General features: G+C 54.7%; 3 protein-coding genes and 1 non-coding gene across 5 annotated transcripts in view; 1 reads left to right on the forward strand and 3 right to left on the reverse strand.

The window, feature by feature from the left end:
• Positions 1-1,732: 1,732 nt before the first annotated feature.
• Positions 1,733-4,431, reverse strand: LOC105185022 (tubulin alpha-1 chain). Its single transcript, XM_019842282.2, has 4 exons — positions 4,185-4,431; positions 3,097-3,926; positions 2,808-2,971; positions 1,733-2,568 (listed from the first exon to the last, which is right to left on the reverse strand). Exons 1-4 carry the CDS (start codon positions 4,357-4,359, stop codon positions 2,445-2,447), a joined length of 1,293 nt encoding a protein of 430 aa, XP_019697841.1. The 5' UTR covers positions 4,360-4,431; the 3' UTR covers positions 1,733-2,444.
• A 553-nt stretch (positions 4,432-4,984) lies between these two features.
• On the forward strand, positions 4,985-5,066 carry TRNAS-GCU (transfer RNA serine (anticodon GCU)). The gene has a single exon. It is a non-coding gene; the product is annotated as a tRNA-Ser (tRNA).
• Positions 5,067-5,278: 212 nt separating this feature from the next.
• ics (ras suppressor protein 1) lies at positions 5,279-12,300 on the reverse strand. Of its 2 annotated transcripts, none has more exons than XM_025306155.1 (8): positions 12,156-12,300; positions 6,991-7,041; positions 6,762-6,882; positions 6,547-6,683; positions 6,402-6,484; positions 6,181-6,295; positions 5,913-6,045; positions 5,279-5,658 (listed from the first exon to the last, which is right to left on the reverse strand). In XM_025306155.1, coding segments are annotated over exons 1-8 (726 nt in total). In that variant the 5' UTR covers positions 12,157-12,300; the 3' UTR covers positions 5,279-5,573. The 2 variants fall into 2 exon arrangements, with proteins under 2 accessions (XP_025161940.1, XP_011142573.1); XM_011144271.3 differs by lacking the exon at positions 12,156-12,300 and adding an exon at positions 7,756-7,978 and having other exon boundaries at positions 6,565-6,683.
• LOC105185066 (ras-related and estrogen-regulated growth inhibitor) overlaps positions 12,158-24,649 on the reverse strand; it is a 104,120-nt gene continuing 91,628 nt past the window's right edge. The window contains exon 8 of the transcript XR_003114061.1: positions 12,158-12,329. The gene's annotated coding sequence lies outside the window, so the exon portion shown is untranslated. The remainder of the gene's footprint in view (positions 12,330-24,649) is intronic.

Genomic DNA, 24,649 nt, shown 5'->3' on the forward strand with positions numbered 1-24,649 from the left:
TTGGATACTTTTCTAGCGGAGTTCGGAACGAAGAAGCAGGATCAAGTTTCGATTCCAAGCCCCGCCGTCGCGTTTCCCGCGAATTTCCGGAACTTCCGCATGGCTTCGCTTCCTCGCGCCGACGATTCGCGTCCATTCGTTGGGAGGAATCGCAAAAACCGAGTGACATTGTCGCGTTGATACTCGTGCAAGTTCGAGAACTCGGCGCTGCTCTTCGAGGTTGTCGTACCTTACGCAGACTTTTTATTAATTTCGGGGAAGGACTTACAGACTTCTCTTGTAAGTTTTTGTAAGCGTGCGGCACCCTCCGACACTCGCCTTACGAAACGAGAGATGAGCTCTTTTACACGTGCGCGATAATTTAATAACCGTGGATTCAACTAAGATGAGCGACAGAATGCCTCTTTATCGCGCACAATCGTCCGCATTTTATTTCGCGACGCGCCCTTTCCTGAGAAGCGCGAGAGGGAACGACGAACTTCTTGCGAGTTTGACGAGAATGAGAGAGAGAGAATACTTTTGAGCGAGACATAACGATTTCGAGCCAAAGGGAAACGAGGTGTCTGAGCCCTTGAGAAAAAGAAAAGAAAAAAAATTAACTTTTAGCGAGAAGCGAAGAGAGAAGAGGAGACGATCCTCTCTCGATTATAACTAATGAATGCGCAATAAAGCAGTAGTGAAATCTCTAGTCCAGCGAGCGGCGGGTCTTCCAATCCAAAAGAGCCGCCAATCCAAAAAGTATGACGAGTATGAGATACGAGGCAGTGCTTTCCTTCTCCCTCCAATAAACGGGGAAAGAGAAGGAAAGAGAGATAGGTAGGCGTGCGCGCGCGCTAGAGAGAGAGAGAGAGAGAGAGAAAGAGAGTGAGACCGAGAGATTTTATAGATTATGAAGAGAGACGCGAATTATTGCAACACGCCTGAAATATGCCGAGCCAAATGGCGCGTCCGCGATTTTATCAAATTGTGGAAAAAGGATGTAACGATAGGAATGATTAATAATATTATTATTTTATTGATATGACGAGAGAGAAAGGGGAAAATAGTTCCAGATCATTGCTAACGATGCGAAGAGAAATTAGAGAGCGCGAGAAAGAAAAAGAGAGAGAGAGAGAGAGGAAGATGTTCGCGGTTTAATCATTATACGAATGCTTACAATTTACTCTCGTTATCATCGTTATCATCGCGGTCAGCGCGGTTAGTTGTCATTTATAGCGTTCGTAGGCTTGGCTGCGTCTGCGATATATCGTCGTCGCTCTACTTACGTTTCTTACTTTTGATCTGCTATTCGCCTATTATTATTATTATTAATATTATTATTATTATTATTAATATTATCATTACTATTATTATAATCATCATCATCACCATCATCATCATCATCATCATCATCATCATCATCAATGTACGACTGTATTGTGCGACTAACGGCTATTTAATTCGACATTTAATTGCGGAATGCATGTTCGCGAGCGAGAGTACCGACGTGTTTCTTTTTCTTTCGTTTTTGCCCTGCAACGTCCATATATATATATATATATATATATATATACATATATATACATATATATACATATATACATATATATATATAAATATAAATATAAATATGCATATACATGTAGGTTCCGCTATTCCCCACGTGTCATACGCAGAGAGACACCTATATATACACGCATACACGCACAATACACAGGCGAGAGAAAAAGAAGAGAGAAAAAAAGAGAGAGAGAGAGAGAGAGACATATATAAACATTCGCGATTTTTACACAACTGCCACGACACACTTCCACCGCGCCCGATGGGGAAGAGAAGGAAAAAGAATTCTACAACGCGATGAGAGAGTTTCTCCGACCGTAATGTAAAAAAAGATATGCCGATGGAAATTTATACATATGTAATATAATTCGTGCGCAGCCGCGTGCTGTTCTACACAATAAAAAGCCTATAATATCTCTGAGTCATATCGTCTCGTTTTGCAACTCCCTCTCGCTCCTTGCCGCCCTCTCCACCCACCTCCTCATCTCCTTTTCGGAAATCTTTCGCGCGAATGGAGTCCGCGAGTCCGCGAAACTGACAATCCTCGTAACACCGAGTGAATGTTCTCATTTCTTCTTTTATTGCACAACACGAGGACGCATTGAACCCTGTAAATCTGTCGCAGGATCCCTGCGGATCCAGTCGAGGAGGACTGAATCCACAAGTACCTCGCGACAAATCTAAAATAAAAAACGTTTTACACACAAAGAACATGTACAGAGGAGGTAACAAAAAAAGGGAGATACACAAGTATAAAGTAAACTTGTAAATAAAAAATAAAAAATGTACATGCATAAAAATGTATAAAAAAGGGGAGAAAACGGGGCGAGACACCGCTAACGAGACGTCCGTTTATCCCATCGCGTTCCCGGTGCGTGCGATTCTCGCTCTGCAAGCGGAAGCTTCTAAAGTTCTTCGGCCCCGATGTCCGGGGAGTCCGCGGCAACCTCCTTGTAATCCTTCTCCAATGCCGCCAGATCCTCCCTGGCTTCGTTGAACTCGCTCTCGTCCATGTTCTCGGCAACGTACCTGCCGGCAACGTACCGCCACCATCCCTCGGTAAAAACCACAACGTTGATTCGACGTCGATGAGGGTTGCATTAATGTTGATTCAACGTTTCATCGACGTCCATCCACTCGTCAACGTCAAATCAACGTCGAATCAACGTTATAGTTCCGACTGGTCGCATGAAGACTGCGCGACACGACCACGCATAACGCTAATCTCACGAGGTAAGAAGTATGATGCACAGGGTCAGGGTGTTTACCAATGCACGAACGCTCGTTTGCTGAACATCAGGTCGAACTTCCGGTTCAGCCGGCTCCACGCCTCGGAGATGGCCGTGGTGTTCGCCAACATGGCCATAGCTCTTTGTACCTTCGCGAGGTCGCCACCCGGCACCACCGTTGGTGGTTGATAATTGATCCCTACCTGCCGGTCCGAGACGATCAGTCGACTGATTGAATTTGAAGAGAGCCCGAAGTCTCTCTCGTGAATGACTTATTTACCCCCTCCCCTCGAGTTGGAACGAAGGAACATTGGAGTAAAGGATTAACCTTGAATCCGGTCGGGCACCAGTCGACAAACTGTATCGATCTCTTTGTTTTGATAGACGCGATTGAGGCGTTCACGTCCTTCGGGACGACGTCGCCACGGTAGAGCAGGCAGCAGGCCATGTATTTGCCTCTTCGTGGGTCGCACTTGACCATCTGCATGGCCGGCTCGAAGCAAGCTGAGGTGAGTTCCATGACCGTCAGCTGCTCGTGGTAAGCCTTCTCGACCGACACGATGGGCGCATACGTCGCCAATGGGAAGTGTATCCTAGGATAGGGCACGAGGTTGGTCTGGAACTCGGTGAGGTCGACGTTGAGAGCGCCGTCGAATCTCAAGGACGCCGTGATCGACGAGACAATCTGGCCGATCAGCCGGTTGAGATTCGTGTAGGTCGGCCGCTCGATGTCGAGATTGCGCCGGCAAATGTCGTAGATGGCCTCGTTGTCCACGAGGAACGCGCAGTCCGAGTTCTCGAGGGTGGTGTGGGTCGTCAGGATGGCGTTGTACGGCTCCACCACGGCGGTGGAGATCTGCGGCGACGGGTAGATGGCGAACTCGAGCTTCGACTTTTTGCCGTAGTCCATCGACAGACGGTCCATCAGCAAACTGGCGAAGCCGGAGCCGGTGCCGCCGCCGAACGCGTGGAAGATGAGGAAGCCTTGCAGGCCGGAGCACATGTCGGCTATCTTGCGTATCCGGTCGAGCACGAGGTCGATCATCTCCTTGCCGAGGGTGTAGTGCCCGCGCGCGTAATTGTTCGCGGCGTCCTCCTTGCCGGAGATCAGCTGTTCAGGGTGGAACAGCTGATGGTAGGTTCCCGTGCGCACCTCGTCTGTGAACGACAACGACCGATCGATGCGCGACTTCGCGACACGGATTGACATTCGCGGAGACGAGAAGCTCGCGAAGAGCGCGTCACTTCAGAAATATATATACTACTCCGTTCGCCGGAGTTTCTTGCTGAGTAAAGTCTCACTCGAGTTCGAGCGACTCGCTTGTCACTCGACTTTTCGAGCGGGACTTCAGGGAAGTCTCTAGTCAGGTCTAGAGAACGCAGTCACGCGAGCCAAATATCTCGCAGGCGATTTACCTATCACCGTAGGCTCGAGATCGAGGAAGACAGCTCGGGGCACGTATTTGCCGCCGCCGGTCTCGCTGAAGAAGGTCTGGAAGCCTTCGTCGCTGGCGCAATTCTGCGGCGGCAACATACCGTCGGGTTGTATGCCGTGTTCCAAGCAGTACAGCTCCCAGCAGGCGTTGCCCATTTGCACGCCTCCTTGACCGATATGCACGGAGAGCACCTCGCGCTGTCGTGTATTTTTCGGATCGAATTAGGATCCTATCTTACCGGACAGCTGTCTCGCGGTCGCTTCGCTTTCATCGTGACCTTCGGAAACCTACGTCTCTATCCCGGGAATCTTACGAGATCAATACCGTCCCCCGCCCCAAGGTCTAGCCAGCGCCAGCGAACGCGAGAGCCTCCAATTGTCAATCGCGCGCGCGATTGTGATGGCGATTTTGCGATATTTACCATCTTGGGACCGAAGAATTAGCTTGCAGCCGGAGATGGGATAAACGAACAACTTTCGATGTCGGCCACCGAGATCGCGAACTGACGCGATCTGTTTTGTTTCACCCGTTGCTCGGAGAAACGGGGCGACTTGACGCGAAGATCTAGGAGGCCTGGATGAAAATATATAGATTTACGACAAATTGAGGTAGATTGAAAAGAAATGTAGGAACGTCGCGGGTGCTCTTAAGAGCATCTTTCTATCTCGAAGTCATTAAATAGGCGCGTTTAATGATAAATCGTCAAGTCGGGGGAGTATCTTGTATCAACGGAGGGTTGCCACCCCCGTACCACGTGTATTTTCGAATAGTGTGTCAGTGGACGAGGTGGCCGAGAGGTTAAGGCGTTGGACTGCTAATCCAATGTGCTCTGCACGCGTGGGTTCGAATCCCATCCTCGTCGATGGATTTTTTTGCCGCGCCTAAGGAAATCTTTCTACAGTCTAAGAACGTACCAGAGGACCGACTGGTCGTCGCCGCACCGTAGTGCAACGTTCGACGTGAAAGCAGAAGAAAAGCTGAAAATGAAAAACACGAAGAGAACTAGCGGAGAATATCTTTCGAATATATTCCTCTCCGAGTTACACATCAATCAATCGATAATATATGCGTATGTAAAAGCGTACGTATATATTATTTCAGTAGACAATTAAAAAGTGTATAACAATGTTACAAACGCATCTCTAGTTGTCGGTATCGAACCTACCCTAGAAGGCACCGTTTAACGCTGTTGGTAGCGCTTTAATTATAATTGTATTACTCATAAGTTAACGCGATCATTGGCAGTAACGTGGCTTGCGAAGGTGATCTCTCTTCGTTCGAGACCATTACGTTATTAGTCGAGACGATATATTTGATTAATACGTGAGCGAGCACAGACAGACAGACAGACAGGCACAAGAAGGGGACGTCAACGAGCGCGCGACATTTTCTTGCTCTTGTCGTTCTCGATGGGAGGCGGCGGTCCTTTGGCGTTTTGGTGTCGGTTGTACACGCTGCAAAAAGTGACAGGTGACTCGTCTCTCTCGTCTACGCCCTGAGCGATCAATAACTACGTCAATCTTCGCGAATCGCGCACGACGACGACGACGACGACGACGACGACGACGACGACGGTGAGAGACAGAATATAGTCCGCGAGAAAATGGTGCGCGCGCGCGCGCGCGATTCGAGAAGGTTGTGACGTAGCCGTCGATCGTCCTTGAAGATCGTCCGGACGATCAGATCCGATGACGATAAGGACACCTACTATCGATAAGTTTCCGACCGGATGTAGTCCATAACGTGAGATATGCCCACTTGCAGCTGATCGCCGATCGGGGTGACCCACGGATTGAACTCCATCCGGAACACCGCCTTGTTACCCACCAGGTCCAAGTTTCCTGCAAGAGCAGCGATTTATGCAGCGTCCATAACTTCACCTCCACCGAGTTGCGATCGCGTTTTTCTCTGTCTGTCTATCGATCTGTCATCTATCTATCTATCTATTCGTGTCCAACTATTATCTATCTATCCACCTAATTCGGGCGGCAACACCGTCAGTCGATTTCCCTGGATATGCAGCTCCCTCAGGCGAGTCAGCTCTCCGATCTCTTTCGGCAACTCGACCAGATCGTTTTCCCTCAACACGAGCTAGAAACAAATGTCGGTCGAGAGATTAGCGAAAGCGGACGCAGAAGCATTTCTCCCGAGGGATGAGAGGAAACGAGCGAGAGTCACGTAGACGAGAGGTTCTTACGATTTGAAGATTCTTCAGCTGGCCGATCTCGGGCGGCAGGTACTCGAAATCGTTGTCAGCCAGGTAGAGAGCTCTTAGGGTCTCTGAGGAGAAGAGAAGAATGAAAACGCGCGCGATTCGCGGGGAAGGATACAATCGACCGAACCTAAAGACCACGACTGACCCATCATGAAGAAGTTGCCGGGCAGATTCTTCTCGCTGAGATTGTTATACGTGAGATCCAACACCTCGAGGACCGGAAACGCGCCGAAGCCGCGGGGCAGCACGTCTAGTCGGTTCATTCTACGCTTCGAAACGAAACGTTAAACGTCCGTCACGACCGTCAAGTTATAATAAAGTGCGCGCTAGCCATTTACTGACCCGACGTTCAGGATTCGCAGCTTCGGCATCTGCGACAGCGAAATGGGCAGCTCGGTGATGTGATTGTTGAAGAGATTCAGTATCTCCAGGTTGGTCAGATTCGCGAGGCCCGGTGGTACCGCTGTAGCATTGGAAAACGTTCGTTGGCGTGATTAATCGATTCAAGCCGACGCGACGCGACGCGACGCGACACTAACATGCGGGGGATTACGTCAGGATGGGACGTTACCTTGAATCTTATTGTGACTTAACGTCAGCCTCGTTACATTGATCATGTTCACTGAAACATAATAAAACGTGATAAAACACGGGCCAGGGCCTTCGCCGCGCGAGCTCGAAAAATAAAGAACAGCGGCAACATTAAACACACGCAACGACACTATAAAATATTTCACGCGACAGAAAAGATACACGGACACGTCGAAGAATTGTTTTCGGAAACTTTGGTTTCAATTATAAGGTTGGTAAAAGCCTTAAGCTAATTTTAATACGTTCCGTAATTGATCAGCTGATCTCACGTTTAGACGTCCACAGCCATGTGTGCGCTATGTTTCGTTTACAAACTTGATTCTAGCTATTAATCTTGTAACGTTAGACGTTAGAAATGGATCGATTTTTTATTACTAATTATATTGATAATTGATCAGCTGATCAATTGCGGAACGTATCCAAGTTAACTCAAGGCCTATCCAGATCTAAAAGAAGCAAAGTTTCCGAAACCGATTTCGGGACAGAGGCCTGTCGTACGGATGTATGTATGTATCTACGTACACTTTGTTTTCACCGTTCGCGGCGCACAGACTCGACTTGTCAAAATTCAAACGGAAAGTGCGCGAGCGCGCGTGCGCCGGCGCAGCCACGTGGTCGGGCGGCGCGGGGGAGGGGGGCGAGGAATGGCCGCGCGTATGCGAGCCGCCCGCTCGAAAAAAGTAGCCGCGACAAGTTGCCTAATTTGGCGATCCGCGCGCGAAGCTGTCGCGTCGCGAGCACTCACGCAAGCCCGGCATCTCCTCGAACGTGGCGATGCCCTTGTCCGCGAGATCCAGCTCGGGATTCTGGATCTCCCGCGCCTCGTCCAGCACCTTCTTCGCCTTTGACATCTTCCCCGCAGGAATACACGACACTGGCGCGGCCTGATTCATCGCGCGGCCAACACACACGTCGTCGGAGGGGTATATCCGCGAGAGACCAATGCGTCGTCTCCTGTTCCCGGATGATGCGTCATCGACTACTCCGGCGCACTCTATTTTATCGTCCCGATAAACCGACGCGAGGCGCGCGCGACCCGCCGCACGCCAGATGGCGCTCGCAGTACTTCCAGCCGCGGCTTCGACTAGACGCGCGACTTCCCTCCCTCGTTGACGTCGGCCGCCGCGCTGCGCGTGCGGCTCTTTTTCTACTTGAAAAGCCATCAAAGCGACTGCACGCGCTATTCTGCAACTTTCGACGACGGTGTCGTTGTCGTTACGTCATCGTCGCGCGGGTATAATGTACGGTAGAAGAACCGGGCGACGACAGTCTCACGAGATAACGACATTGAAAGTTACAAAACGGACGAGCCAAGTTACCTAAGCTACCTTTGTAACACACTTCGGACGACTACTCCCCTCTTCCTCGCTCCTCGGAGACCCGTTGAGAGTAAGTTCTCCCTTTTCTCTCCTTAACCTCACGTGTATTTTCGCACGCGCCTCTTCAGACTCGGGCTCCGATCTCGCCCGAGTCTCGCGGCACGATGGAAAAACGGATCTCGAATTGTAGTCGCCAATTTTTCCTAACGATCTCGCTTCAAGATGGAGTCCTCGGATTATATCCGTGGATGCGACCCGCGAGAAAGCGGTCTCAACGCGTTGATCGCTCGTTCCCGATGGGCGTTAATAAATCGCGCGCGATTACAACGCGATCGCACCGGATGAACGCGCGGATGGCACCGTGCGCGCGCGCGGTTTTAATAAACTGGTTTTAATAATGTTTGGGATTTTTGTGTGTGTGCCGTTGGCCGCTGCGGTTGAAACCGGAGCGGCGCGCATTCCGCAGCGGTGCCGGGCGCGGAGCGATGTGCGATCGGCGACATTAAAGATAACAGGGAAGAAGGAACTTTTCTCTCTCTCTCTCTCTCTCTCGCGCGCGCGCGCGCGCGCGCGAGAGGCCTGGGATAAGATCTGGAGCGCGCGAGAGTAGCCACGTATCGAAAATTACCACGGTCGCTTGCGCTCCTTCGTCGCTCCGCGCCTCCGATTTAGAAAATAGCCGCTGTTGAAGCGGAGGATAACGCGGCTTTCCACGTCGATCCGAATGAACGACACGTCGGTATTTCGCTCTTCCGCGACGAGCCGCGGGTTTAATGCGGACGGCGAGAGCGACGTTGGAATTGCGAAAACTCGGCGTCCGATTATGTCATCGTGGTAGCCGCGAGCTACTCCTCCTCGATCCGTCTTGTCGACTCACAGCGGCGATCGTGAATCCATCTTAGAAAGGAGGATCACTGGACGCTCAACGGACGTCGAGTGTACCCTTTTATAACCCACCAACTTCCGCTATGAGCGGTGAGCAGAGGTTTTTCTCGATCTGTCGTACGTATTGTGAACAAATTCTTTTCCGCGGTCGAAAGACTGTCGAACGCGCGCGCGCGAGTGCGAGCGCATCGATATCGTTTCCTATTTCGCGAGCGGAATGCGCAAGCGGCAGGAGAGAGAGAGAGAGAGAGAGAGAGAGAGAGAGAGAAGGAGAGACGGTTATCGAGGGGGCGACGGGTGGCCTCTCTGGTAACATTTCCGAAAACTATAAATATCTCTCGATGGCGCGGCGGCGATGATCCGGCCGGTCGGCCGGCCGGCTGGCCGGCTCTCGCTTCCTCCACGTGCCCGACGTCGTTTTCTCCGTTATCGGCGAACAGGCCGCGGTAACAGGGGCAGGCTAAAAGTACGAGGAGAGTGTGGCGCCAAACAGCACCCGAGGGCTCGTAAGGTTAGCGACCTTGGCGTGCACGTAAAGGCAAAGGACAGGACAGGCAGGCCGCCGCTGCCGCCGTCGCCGCCGCCGCCGCCGCCGCCGCGACCGGCGGCGCGCAGTGGAGGAGCGGGAGGGGGGAGGCGGCCCACCTCTTCGAGCATCCATCATTGCTATCCAGCAATCAGTGCCAAGCAACATTATCGGTCAATTTACTGACGCCGTGACCGGTCTCGCCGCGCCGCACCGGCGCGGAAAAAGCAAATCTCGTTACCGCAACGAGGGAGGGAAAGAGAGGGAGGGGGAGAGAGAGAGAGAGAGAGAGAGAGAGCCAATCGCCTTTCCAAACGCGCTGCTAACGCAACGTAACGCGACGCAATGCAACGCAGTGTAACGCGACGCGATGCAACACCAACGATCCTCTTAACGAGGAGACGCGCGTTACACGACACGATCGTTCTCCGGCGAGGAGAGAACTTGTGGGGAGAAGTGTAATGGAGATTTAGACGAATTCAAAGTCGCGTTGCGCATCGCTCGAATCTCAGAAGCAAGAAACGAGGCTATCTCGATCCTCCGCAGAGGCAAAGGTCGACGCGACTTGCAACTCGAGAGTCTCGAATCGCGTCGGACTCTATTCATACCCGCGTCGATCGTCGGCGGGCATGTTTTCGTTGCAACTTTCATCCCCCTCGGCCGGTCGGGCAGAGCGAGCTTTTTATCTCGCGCCCGGGCTGGCTTTCATCGCGACGGAAATTGCAAGCGTTCGGGAAATCGCGTAACGCGCGAGACGAGTTTAACGCAGCCGCGTCGGAGAGGAAGGAAGAGGACACGTGTGTGCCGCGCGTGTGCGCGGGTGCACGTGTGTTTGCACGCGTGCATGCACGAGAAGCGACGGCGGCTGGTGAGAGAGAGAGAGAGAGAGAGAGAGGGGGGGGAGAGAGGAGGAGGAGGAGGAAATAAAAAGAGAGAAAGAAAGAGTGAGAGAGGGAGAGAGAGCGCGCGGAGGGCAGGGGGACGACAGAGAGAGAGAGAGAGAGAGAGAGAGAGAGAGAGAGAGAGAGAGAGAGAGAGAGAAGCAGGCTCGGTCGTCCGCGAGGAATATTCAGTGCAACGTATATAAAAGCCCGTTATGCTCGGCGAGCAGTGTGCGGCTGCACACGTGTGCGTGTGCATTAGTATGGTGCACGCTATAAATAGACGTAGCAGACCGCAGAGATTCTAAGTACCCCGCCTCCTTTCATACTCGACCGCGGCCGGCGGCGCGGAGAGGAGCGGAAAACTCGCCCGCGCGATTTTACGCGGTCGCATTGCTTCCCTGGTCGAAAACGCGGGCTCGACTCGCCGTGAGGAGAAATCAATTAATCGACAAGAGCGCGGAGGCGGGAGAGAGGTAGGGAAGGAGGAGCGGGGAGGAGGAGTCGCTCGCGGGTTCTTTTGTCAGCGCGTTTACGTGGATCCAACGGAGACGCGGCGCGAAACAAATCGCGGCACCGAACGTCTCGGGTGGAAGGACGATATTTCGGCCAGGCGGATTAATTGGATCGATTTTCGGCCGTCGGCTTCCGAGGTGAACACGTCTCAGTGCGGCGACGCGCCGCTCCGGCTAACGAAGACAGCGCGAGCTTTGACGAGCAGCAGGAAGTGCTCCGTCGCGGTCAATCGCGGAACCTCGCGCGAGGGAGTTTCACCGGAGATTGATAATCGACGCTGACGAGCGGTCTCGACGACGACGACGACGACGACGACGACGACGACGACGACGACGACGACGACGACGACGACGACGACGACGACGACGACGACGACGACGACGACGACGACGACGACGACGACGACGACGACGACGACGACGACGACGACGACGACGACGACGACGGCGGCGGCGGCGGCGGCGGCGGCGGCGGCGGCGACGGCGACGGTCGAGTTAAAGTGAGACGCCTGAGGATATCCCTCTTCGAATCTATGCTTCCTGTGCCACTTCCCAGAAATGAAGGCGCCTCTCCGTGAGCGTGTTAATAAGGCGTCGATGTAAGCGTGCAATTTAAAGTGCCATTTTCGCGGCGCGCGAGCCGTTATGAGATACCGGTGCGACCGAGCGACCGAGCGACCGACCGACCGACCGACCGAACGAACGAACGACCGATACGGAGCGGCTTCTGTTTTCGGCCATGAGGATGTCAGATGAGTTACGACACCGCCGACGAGCGGGCAGGTGTCGGTTGCAGGAAGAGGTCTCGAGAGCCACCTCGTTTCCTTCTTTTTGCGTGGCGCGCCGTCATCGATCGCTTCGACGTGCGCTCGTCGTCGTCGGTCGCGGCGGCAAAGCCGCGATCTAACGAATCCTCTTCGACCTCAGAATTTCTCGATTTTGTTCGAGCGAAAATGGCGAAATATTATAATAAGTTTGTACGAAAGGATTATTTATAACAAATATTTTGAACTACTCACTTCTGAGATGCCCAGAGATGCCGGACGAGGCGTCGTTTTTTCCCGTAGCCGTAAAATATCCTGCAGACTTCAAGTCTCAAGAGCCGGTAGATCTTTCACCTGGAGAAGCACCTATGGTCTTTCAATTGCTTCTTCATCCTTCTGCCATTCTCCAATCTTGCGATCCGCGAGAGCCTGTCGAGTGAGAAATGAGTTCGACACGCCACGATTCCTCCGACTCCAAGACTCGCGTCGTCGAGAGGAATTCGAGGAATCGCTCGCGACGCAGCAGCGATAACGGGCTCCGAGGCTGCGAAATAAGCGACCTCCGCGGCGCAACAATGTAAGCAGCCCGCGGGCTCTCTCCCTCTCTCTCTCTCTCTCTCTCTCTCTCTCTCTCTCTCTCTCTCTCTCTCTCAGACACCGTAGCCGAACGTGATTCGAGCCAGCCGCGCGCGCTGGAGGCTGAAGGCCGCGAGTGTGATCTCTTCAAGGGCTTCAAGGTCAGCGATACAATCGGCGACGCTGAGGGCGCGCAGGAGGCCAGCACCGGAGACACTCGCTGAACCGAGCGAGGGGCGGGCAGGGGGAGGGGGTGGGAGGTGACCAGTTCGTTGCATAATTGCGTCACGTTGTCCGGGAATCACTGCCCTGGACGTGCACACTAGCCGTTTTGCAAAAACTCTCGGCAAACTGGATTCCCCTCGCGCGAGCGCGTCTGTGTATGTGTGTGTGTGTGTGTGTGTGTGTGTGTGTGTGTGTGTGTGTGTGTGTGTGTGTGTGTGTGTGTGTGTGTGTGTGTGTGTGTATACTTCGCACACGTGTCGCGCGGAGAACGCGCAGAGGAGGCATAACCCTCGAGACCACGGCTCGGATGAAAGGTCTCCCGTAATGTTATATATTACGATAACTAAGTCCCGCGCACGAGAGCCGGGAAATGCTTCATCCTAAATCATACGGTAATATTAACATCGTGTTTATCCACGGCCGGCTTTTCAAGGCTTCGTTTGAACGGCGGCCGCACTTCTTGACGATTCTTTCGCAAAGCGTTCTCTCACTCCTCGCTCCGCCGCTACTCCTCTTACGATATCGTCCGTCACTACTGCCGTATTGTTACACGTGTTACCCGTGTAATGATCCTCATTGTCGCTCATGTTCGACTCGCGTGTGTGTCTCTCTCTCTCTCTCTCTCTCTCTCACACACACCCCTTTTTTCTCCTCCTCGCTCGCAACGCAGCGAGGAGGAGAACGCGAGACCGGCCGGACGGAGGAAAAAAGGCTCTCGCGCATTTCAGATCAATCGCCGATCCGTCACGCTCATTCTCGCACCTGTCTTCGCCGCTGTCAGCGACACCGGCGTGCCGATTACGGCCGTTCCTTTTTTCCCCTCTCCCTCTTCCTTTCGCCCCGCAGCCGATCGGACGCTCCGCGGGCGCGAGGCCGCGCGTTTCGCGGCTAATGATTTCAGGTCCGAGGCGTAATTCATCGCTCGCGCTCGCGCTCGCGGCCCCTCGTAAGCGCGACTTTTTTGCGAAACGCTCCGCGAGCGGCTCGCGAGCGCTCGCATACACGGACGTCGTAATTCGTGTCGGTTGCTCGCAGGCCGGAACGATTAAATGATACGAACGATTAGACGGCCGGCCGGCCGGCCGGCCGCGCATGCCGCCGCAACATGAAATTATTAACGCTGGCGCCAGTTATCTCGTGTCTACCCTTCGCCGTCGCGCTCTTTTCCTCCCCCTCCCTCTCCTCCTCCTCGTCCCCTCTTCGTCCTTCTTTTTCGCCCCCCTCCTCCGGCGGAGACGCGAATTCGCCGCGCCTGTCACTCACTTCTTCGCACGCTTCTTTACGCGGAACTTTCTTGCCGCTCTTTCTTGCCGCGCGTCCCTCTATCTTCTTCCTTCGCCTGCCCCCACCCCCTCCCTCTCCTTCTCGCCGTTCTTGCTCCTTTTTATGGGACTCTATCAATCCTGCACACGGTTAGATAACGTCCGCCAAGTCCGCCGCTCTTCCGCCGAGCGCGGTGTCAAGGCTGGCGGCGGCGGCGGCCCTTTCTCGCTCGCTCGCGCGCGTTTACCGCTAAACGCGACCATCCGATCTTCGGCCCGACGCGCTGAAGCGTCTCTTAATTGATCAGCTGGACTTCGTGATATACGATTGTCGAGTTAAATGGCAGCTGCCGCGCGAGTAATCGCCGGGAATTACAACCGCGCTATAGCGATAGCAGCGCGCGCGCGGCATTCCGCCGAGTAACGTCGGCGTGCTCGTCCGCAACACGGCGAGCTGGCTTTCGTCGGCTGCCTCGCCCCCTCCCCCCCCCTCCCGACCCGCTTTCTCCCGATTACTCTCGCTCCCACAGTCGCGTTAATTACTTATCAATTTACGAGCGACACCGATTGAGAGTAATCGGCTCTCTGCGGATAGCTCTCGCGAAAAGGGACGCAGGGGCGGATGGGGGAGCGGAGGGGGGGAAGATAGAAGAATCCGCGACTTGGTGCGCGCGTCCTCGAGAGCGGCCGCGCGCGTTGCCACGGACGGATTTATTCATTCGCCGCTTATTTATTACGCAAGCCGCACACACGGCCGTGCCTCACGATTAATACGCTCGCGTCTCGTGGCGCCATTATTAAAACGTTGCGCGGCTTGTCTAGGATAAATTATCGCCGTGCATAAATCCGCTCCGTCGACTTTGAACGCGCGCGCGCGGGATTTACATAAGAGCGCATAGCGCACTAGCTGCGAGGTGCGGGAGGCGGTCGTCGCCGCTCTCGGATCGATGCGCGAGGGGGGAAGTCCAAGGGGAATCCGAGGAGAAAACACAGAGTGATTAGCACGGGGGGGGGCGGAACTGATTAGACGCGTCGGTCGCACGCGTAGCGCTCGAGCCGCTTCGGCTCAAAGTCAAAGTCGTCGGTTGTCATTACGGCCCGCTAATCGCCGCTAATTGTCCGTCGGCGAAAAGCGCGGCGCGGCGCGGCGCGGCGCGCCGGCCCTCTCGGATGTCTCGGCTTACGCTTCTGTGTCGGAGAGAGATAATCGCTGCGTACGCTCTTCTCTCGACGCACGCACACACGCATACACGTACGCACGCACGCACGCACACGCGCAGCGCGTCGGCCGCGTCGACACCTCAGGGACGAATTCCGCGACGGATTCCGCGACGGTGCAGTCGCGTCCGCGGATCGCATTGAATCGGAAAAGCCAGCCCGCTGGCTGCGCATCGCACGAAGACCTCGACGGCGAAGGAGGGAGGAGAACGAGGAGGAGCAGACGCTCTCCGTCCGCGTGGCGAAGGAAGTGCGTGCAGAGAGGAGAGATTCCGCGATGACGGGCCGTCGGGCAATGAAGAATCCAAGGATGAAGAAGGGCCATTAAGAGCTCGCGGCGCACGTTTGTCTCATATCGCGCAATTTTTTCTTTCTTATCCTCTTCGACGCGGCGCGGCGGCCGCGGCGACGAGAGGCTGCGCGCAGCGCAGGCTTTTACTGGCCGTCTACCCAGTTTCTCGAAGCAGCGCTCCGCTCCGCGCGCTCGTCTCTCGACTCTGGAGCCGTCGTCGAGAAGCTTCCGCCGAGGAGCCGCCACTGCCACACGCGAATCTAAGATTTCGCTAGTTAACCTACTTGCCCGTGGTAACGCGCTTTCTTCGTCCCGCTCCCGCGCGTCCTGCCCTCCCGCCGCTCGTCCGGGCCAGACGTCAATTTGACACTCAATAAGCGACCGCGAGGGACGATAATGAAGACAGTGACGCGGTTGTTGGATCAAACGGAGAAAGTCCATGCTCGCGCGCGCGGCCGCTCGCACTCGCTTCTTTGTTTATACGAAACGGCCTGTCCGTATCGGCCGTGATTCCCCGTGAATGATCCCGTTGAACGGTGATTGTCCATCTCGGAGCGCGATCAACGGCCGCCGCGATACATTCGACCAGGTGCCGTCGTCGTCGTCGCCGTCGTCGTCGTCGTCGTCGTTATCGGCCAGCGCGCGCGGAGAAATTGAAACGTCATCGCGCTACCCGGCCCGATCGCTCGCGCAGGCCGACGGTAATGATCCTTAAATCGCGGCTAATCGCGATTAAGATTCTAGTTTGCGATTTACGTAACGCCAACGAGCGAGCGCGCGATCGTAGCAGGCCTCCTTTTAATCCCACGAGTGCGTATATGTATGTGTGTGTGTGTGTATGTGTGTGTGTGCACGCGCGCGCGCGCGCGCGTATTAAGCACCGTGAAATACGCGAACATCGAAAGATTAATAACGTGCCGCCGCCGCGCCGCGGGCAGAATCCGCCGTGATTTTTGCGCCGGAAGATCATCCGATCGCCGCGGTTGATTAGCGGCGGCGCGACAGGTAGACGAGAGAAGCGCGGGTAATATTCAGCGAGATAAGATTAACTCGCGCGGTAATCCCTCGCGACGTTGTCCGGGAACGTTGTCGAAGGTTTCTTATCAAAGCCGAGGAACACTACGCGTTGGTCACAAACGTTGACGTTCAACGTCGCTGAAAATTGAGCCCGCGAAACATGAGAGACGCGTCTTTTTGCTCTCTTCGGTCTAAATCTAAATTTAAGTCCAACGCGAACGGTCGGTTTAGTTCCAACACTAATTAGAGATGCAGGCGCCACGGTGTCATCGACGAATCATGCCGGAATATTCGGACATTGAGGCGCGAAGGATCGAAGCGCGAGACTCGAAGGATCCGCCGGAGGAGGCGGCGGCGACTCAGGAGAGTCGGCGGACTAAAGAGGTCGAAAATCGAATGTCGACTTATCACGTTCCGCGGGCTAGAGGGGCCGCATGAGACCGCCGAGATGTTCTGCTTTCACTGAACGCTGGTGTATATTAAAGCGGAACCTAAATTAGCTAATACGCCGCAAAAACAGGATAATAGCCGGAGCTATCTTTCAGCTCGGGCCGAAGCCCGCCGCGCGGCCAATTTCCCCGTCGCTTGAAGATCAACGGAGTAAGAACCGCTCTCGCGATGACGACGACAACGACGACGATGACGACGACGACGACGACGGCGATGACTGTTACCGCGGAACGAGAATCTCAGAACCGTTCAGGAACACTCGATTTTAGGACGCGCCATTTAATTGGACGTGGACGGTAAGAGCGATTCGAATAATGACACGGGCCTCTCGACGCTTCGCTTTATGTCGCGCTGTATCGTTTGACGTCGTCGTGTGCGCGCACCTAACCCAACGTGTGTGCCTCGCTCGAGCGCGATTACGAATCCGGCGCAATAAACCTCCCGACACACATCTGGGGAGTAAGATCGACGACGAGGAACGAGCTCCGCTTTTTATTGCAGCGCGACGCGACGCGACGCGACGCGGTGCGGTGCGGCGCGGCGCGGCGCGGCGCGCCTCGTCCCGCTTTATTTAATTCGCATCTTATTAAATTGGCCCGGCGCACGAACTAGGACAGGGCGAGATTTACGGTCCCGATCAATTAGAGAGACCGGAGAAGCGCACCGTGAATTTTACGAGGCAGCGCAAACCAGAAATGCGATTTCGAAGTGCGAGCAAAGTGTCGGCGCGCGAGCGGCGCCGGCGAGCGCGCGCGGTTTTACGGTTCGTTAAATTATATTTCCACGCCGCATCGTCGATATTTAGTGCCTCTCGAAAATATCCGGGGGAGTTTCACGCGTCGTTCCTTCCTTCCTTCCTTTTGCTCTCGCGCTTGCGGACAGTCGATGGCAGCCTCTCTGAATTTCTCGTGGAAATTCGCCATTCGGAAATCGAGCGTGCTATTTCGCAACGAAGAGAAGAAGGAGGGAGAGATAGATAGATAGAGAGAGAGAGAGAGAGAGAGAGAGAGAGGAAGGAGAGAGAAGGAGAGAACAAAAAACGGCACATATCGATCGACACGGAATTATTTAACGGTGAAAGTGCGACGCGATTTACTGCTCAATCATCTCGCTTAGTCATCCGCGAGTGTCACTTTTCACGAAATGTCAACCCCTTGCCGCCGCCGCCGCCGCTGTCATTCCAAAGTGACTTTTGTGCGACGAGTCGGCTTATCATCGCGTTATTTGCTCGCTCGCTCGTTCGTTCGTTCCTTCGTTCCTTCGACGCGCATCGGTAATTGTTAATTGCGCAACGCGGCATCTATCATCGGCTAATGATACAATCCGGTGGCTCGCGGTGAATCGTCATTACATTTCGGATGGCCTAATCGCTAATAAGGATTTATGGATATCGTGCGCGCCGTTGGCAGAATGTGAAAGTCTCGCGAGCCCCGTAACGAGGGTGTACGTATCCTTCTCTCTGTCTTTCTCGCCGTCCCTCCTCTCCTCCCCCCCTCTCTCTCTCTCTCTCTCTCTTCGCCGTATGTTGATCCTGTATGAAGTAACAGGTCGATACGCCGTTGCAATTATTAATGAATTCGCGACGTTGCGTGCAGTGTGTGTGTGTGTGTGTGTGTGACCTTTTGCCGGGCCGGCGCAATCCACATTCAAAATCAGACGCTCAATCACGGCGTGGCGGCGCGCCTCGTCGCGATTCCGATTTCGATACGCTCTAATGAGTATCGCTGAAAAGTTCGCGCGAGAGCTCCCCGGACGAAATAGCGCGTGCACAGCTCTACACAGCGGCGCGTCTAGCGATTCCACTCGCGGCTGTACAATCGTGCGCTCTGCGCGGCCGATCACCGGGAAGAGGAAAGAAAATATCGATTCGTACGTGCAACTCGATGCCGCGGGGGTCGTTAGAAAGTATGGGCATCCGGAAGTGTCGTCATATCATCGTAATTTTCCGGTCGGCTAGACGCGCGACACGTAAAAGAGGCGAGAGCGAGTCCACGCGCGAATCTCGCGAGGAAATTTTCGAGAGAATGGGAATCGCCGGGTCTCGAGAGTCTGCAAATTGCAGCTTGCCGCGGCGATTCGGTTTCGCGATTTCAAAGCACAGCGGGGGTAATCGATTCCCGCGGCTGAGACGATTTTCGGTCATCCCCCCGGTGTCGCCTCTCTCGGGACGCCTCGCTTCCGGGGCTTCGCGAAGAGCAAAGTATTACACGATATGCGTGGGCGCGACTTCTCCCGTTCTACAAGGCATCTCTTGAAACTACGTAAACTTCGTGTCGAGTATTTCGGTGCTTTGTCACTTCGGTGCGAGGCAATAATCTATAATCTCCGCGATGCTCGACGATTTCTCTTTCTCTTTCTCATCGGCGCGAGGAGGACGTCGATCGGCAAGCAAGCGCCTTACGCAACTTATCCTTTCCTCCCCTCGACTATCCGCGTGGTCGCCAACACCTCCTATTCACGTTTTATCCGAGACTATTGACGCTTTCAGAAATCTTCCAGGAAAGATCCTAGCTAGGGATAAGAGGTACGAAAATGTCAAAACGGGCCGGCTGTCATCTCTCACCGAAGGATCGCCGAAAATCCACGATGGCTATCTCGCACGGCCGGCTTTGCTCACTTGCGATAATCCAATGATAGTCGCTTAGATCGATCCAACGCGTTGGCGGTGCGACAGCTTGTCCCTATAGACCGCGGCGCGGCGAGGCGAGGCGCCCGAGAGTCAGGGCGGCAGGCGCCGCGGCGCGTCGCGGTCCTCTCCGGATAACTCCTAATTCCTTAGCGCTACAAGGCGCTCCTCAATTAACGTCACGGCGCTAACTTTCACCGCGAGGCACAGCCGCTTTGGTTACGCCCCGTTACTTTATTGCTCGCTTTGCACGCGTGCCCGCGTCAGCCCGTGAAAAGGCGCCCTCCGGGCGCCACGCACCCGCTCGTCGTCGGGACGCACGCACGCACGCACGCACTGTGGACACCGTGTACTCCGAGACGCGCAGGCGGAAGCGAATGTGATAGGCTAAAGGTGAAAAGGTGCGAAATCGTACGTCGGGCGGAGGAAGAGACAGAGAGAGAGAGAGAGAGAGGGGGGGGAGGGAGAGAGCCGAGGACTCTCGCTCTCGTGATGTGAAGAGCCGCAGCGAATCGCCGCCGTGAGATGAATCGGCCGCTCGTCGGGATAAGCAGTTTCAGCCGCGAGTGTTTCATTCGACCGGACTATTACGACGATGATTCGTCCTGCGGTTGCTATCTCGCCGGAACGGCAAAGTTCGTTTTGAGGGGAGAAAGATGAGAAGAGAGAGAGAGAGAGAGAAAGAGAGCTGTGAGTTGAGAGGAGGGGGACATTGCAGGCTGCCGACGAATTTTTGATAAGGATGAATTCGGGATTTAACAATCAAACGGGGGGTGTTCCTCTTTGGGGAATACGGTCGATCGCTCGAGAGACTCCGGTCGAAAGAGAGAGAGAGAGAGAGAGAGAGAGAGAGAGAGAGAGAGAAGAGAGAGAGAGAGAGAGAGAGAGAGAGAGAGAGAGAGAGAGAGAGAGAGAGAGAGAGAGAGAGAGAGAGAGAGAGAGAGAGGGAGAGGGAGACAGCCAGGTCTCTGTGTGCGCGTTGCGTAAAGACAGAGAAACGGGTGTCGGATAAAATTGGATTCGCACAGATGACGAGATAATTTGGGGTAACGATCAGCTGTGGGAGATTACACGCGCTAATGACGACCGGTAATCGCGGCGAAGGAGGGCGTGTCCTATTAGGAGGGGGAGCTCTCTGTTGGTGAGGTAACACGAAGCCTCCGGTTCCTTGATTAGCCGGTCACCTTAGACGACTAATCTTTCGAATATACGAGCGAAGTGCATCGCGCACTTTCACCGTTCCGCCGTTTCCTCTTTCCGATCTTTCCTTTCCGCGTGGAGTCTCGCAGCTGCGAGACGTGCTCGCTCGGCTGCCGAAATTGACACGGGAGAAACTGGATTTACGAGAACCCGTCATTTCCCGGTATTCTCCCGATTACCCAGCGAGGTGTCGTTGGCGATCGCGTCGACTCGCGACTATCTTTTCTATCACCGCCGCGAGTACATGCGTGCCTTCTCGCTCGCCCAATCGCCGAGGCGATGCTCGTCACGTCGTATCCGAAGGACGAAGCCGGATTTCGACTCGCCTCGTGACGGTTCGCCGCGTGACAGGTACAAGCCCGCTGTCGCTCTAATTCGCGTGTACCGATTCGGGGATTTCGAATAGGTTCAAAAGTCGACGGAGCGACGAGGAAGGGAAAAAAGCACCGCGTCATCGCGCCCGTCGAAAGATCGGCCGATCGATCGATCGATCGATCGATCCATCGCGAACGTGCATGTGGGAAACAACGAGGACGCAAAAACGCGTGGATGTCCTCTCTTCCTTCCTTCCCCCCCCCGCCCCTGCGCCTCTCCTTGTCTACCCTTCGCGTTGTATCGACGATTCTTGTTGTTGCGCGTCGACTGCACACGAGACTCTCGCAAGGTTGTTTCTTTTCTCGCCGAATTATTCCCCTCGACGATCGGATGGGAGTTTTGTGTGCGGGCCGACAGAATCGACATAATAAAACTTATCTCCGCGCGCGGATCTTCCTCGCGTTTAATCGCGACACAAGTCGAGAGAGAACGCACGAAAGCGCCATTTAAAAGCAATTAAAGGTGAACGAGCCGGCGGGGAGGCCAGCTTCAATCGGGGCGCCTCTAATTAAGCGCGCGGCCGGGGAAAAAATTCGTTCGATTCGCAATTAAAGCGAAATCAATGAGCCGACGGCACCGTTACATTTTTTAAAGACCCCCCTAATTCTTTACGAGCCCGGCTCGAGAGCGTATCTCGCGCCTAGCGTGCCCGCTCCTTCTTTTACCCCTCCCTCCCGCCCGTCGCCGATCCTCAATTACGTCCGTCGCGCCTTAATCTCTCCTTAATTATCCAATACAAGCCAATTGAGCTGCTCTCGGATTCAGGAAGGAACGGAGCGAGGGGGGGAGGAGGGTAAGCTCCTGAGCGAAAAATCACGTTATGTCACGAGCGCGTAATTGCGCGATAATTCCCCTCGCACTTGTCGACGTCATCGGTCGCGCAGCGGCGATCCCTCCTGCGAGCACGGCATGGTCGCGAATTTACATACAAATAAATTTCACGGTGCGCCGGGGCGGGAAACAAACTAACAGGAGCGTTCAGCAGGGACGGTAATAAAGTCGGAACGCAGACGGCATCGGAGGTGGCGCGTCGCGTGTTGCCGATGTATCACAGTAATTGGAGGTGTACATAATCCCATCCGGCACGTCCGAATTAGGAAAACAATTAACGCCGCGGGCGACGAGAGCGAGGCGTGCGCGCGCGCGCGCGAGAGAGAGAGAGAGAGAGAGAGAGAGAGAGAGAGAGAGAGAGAGAGAGAGACGGGGAGAGAGCGGTCGCCGGCGAGCAGGGAGGAGGCAAGGGGGAAGATAGCTCGCCGATGATGTTCCGACGCGTTGCCCGCTGGGACGGCATCAATCTCGTTCCGGACCATTCAATTGATACTATCTCGCGACTCGCGGCAATAAACAATGACATGTTCGCGCAACGGAGAAGCGATAGACGCCGCGCCATCGCCATCGCGTGTCTGCCCTTCGTCCTTTCGCCGCAGGCAGATCCTTCACCAAGTCGGTCGGTCGGTCGGTCGGTCGGTCGCTCGCCCTGAGCTCCGTCGCGCGTTTTTTTACAGATTAACGCAGGGGGGAGCCGGGGGCGTGATTTATCCCGCCGCATTTATTGCCCTTATCTGGATAAGCGCCGCTGCTGCTTCGCGCTCGTCTATTTTGCGCCAAGCAGCGAAGGCCGGACTCGAGCTCGGAGCATCGCGCCGCTCCGACAATCATAATAATCGATAAGCGCGGTCGCGCGACGACGACCGGACGATTCTCGCCGTCGTTTTGATCATAAATCAAAGGGCTCTGTGAGAATCGTCCTTTTCATGAGACTAAGACTACATTCGGGGCAAGATATGCTCCGAAATAAAAGTAGACGACGATTTGTCCCGGGCGATTGACGGCCTTCGCGAGATCCTCCCGGTGGATTTTTCGAGGACGACGCGATCGTCCTCGTCCTCGAAAAATCGTCGACGACGAGGGAATAGACGTAGCTGCACGATGAAAAATGTCGGAGGAGCCGGTGCAGCGCGGCGGCGCGCGACTGACTGCGCTCGTCGACTGACTTTCTCGCGTCCGAAAGACGAGCAAGTAAAATGTAGGTTACGTCGTAAAACGCGGCGAGGGTGCTATGATGAGAGGAGCCACGTAGAACGCCGCCGCTCTTCTTCTTTCTCTCTTCCCTCCTCTCCTCTTCCCCTTTCTTCCCTTCCTACCGATCTACCTAGCTATCTCCTCTTCGTCTTCGCGGTATGGAAACGTTATGCCCACGGTAAGGTCAGTCGTAGACGGTGGATGATTTCACCTCAGCCATATTTATTATCCTAATCTCGGTACGTGGTGCGCGCCTGGCCTACATTCACCGCAAATTGCCCGGCCGGCCGACCGACCGCCCCCGTTTTTCTTCTTCACATGCAGATCGAGCGCGCGCAATCGGCATCGGCATCGGCATCGGCATCGGCATCGGCAACGGCATCGATGCGCGCCACCGCTGTTGCTCTGTTGCCCTGTTGCCGCTTTGTTCCGAAGCTGCGTTTCGCTCTTTTTTTCTTTCCACCTTTCGCCCCCTCCTCTACCCGGCGAACGCAACGCGCAGAGAATTGGCGGTCTAATAACGATAATAATAGTCATATGGCGCGTGATAGCATGCACCCGGCGCGGCTCACTTCGCCGACATCGCGAAGATGTCTCAAAGCCGCGGACGCGCACTTTGTTTAACCTTCGATCTCGTCGCCGCGCGGCGGCACGCTCTGTGTTTTCGTTCGTGCCCGAGCCGTAATGAAAAACGCGAGGCGAATGAGATTTTTTCACACCAGCATGCAGCGCTACGTGACATCTAGATGAGCAAAGACAATAGTGTCTTATTTCGAGGCAGAGAGAGAGAGAGAGAGAGACTCTCGTTAAGTCGACGATGGACGCGTTCCGTGAAATGAAAAAAGTTCCTTGAATATCCTCCTTCAGGACATTCGACATCCTCGCAAGATTCGCGGAAAATATCGTCTACTCGGCATTCGGCAAAATGTTCTCTGGCGAGATTTGCTCGGAGTTCTTCCGAGATTAGAATTCGCCTGCCCGACCGTCTGTCTGTTTCTGCCGGCTGGAGCGACAACAGAGAGGCCTTCGCGCGAGGCAAATAAAGCTCAGGATCGGCCGGCTAACGTTTAACTGCACGCTCGGTGTTATAACACTCCGGACGCACGGCGGGTTTTCCGCCACGGAAGGTCACCGTCGCAGCGGCCAAAGTGGCGGTCGGTCGCAATTAACGGACCGTAACTAATGGCGGCCCGGTACCGACTGACTAATGACACGATTTTCACCCACGCAGCCGCTCGCTCGCTCGCTCGCTCGCGCGAGCCTGCCTGCCTGCCATCGTGATATCGCGGGCGTAATTACGTCCGCGAGCTCGCGCACGCTCGCGATATTAGCGTACAATGTTCCATTGTTATCAACGCCGCGAACGATCGCCTACCGTAACCGTCTCCCTGGCCGGCCATTTTTCGCCGGTGATCGCCACCCTCGCGGAATTCGCTTCTCGACGCGCGCCTCGAGAGCGATTATTTCCGGCCGGCGTAAAATC

The sequence above is a fragment of the Harpegnathos saltator genome, unplaced genomic scaffold, assembly GCF_003227715.2.
Source record: "Harpegnathos saltator strain DR-91 unplaced genomic scaffold, Hsal_v8.6 scaffold758, whole genome shotgun sequence".
NCBI classification, from domain to species: domain Eukaryota; kingdom Metazoa; phylum Arthropoda; class Insecta; order Hymenoptera; family Formicidae; genus Harpegnathos; species Harpegnathos saltator.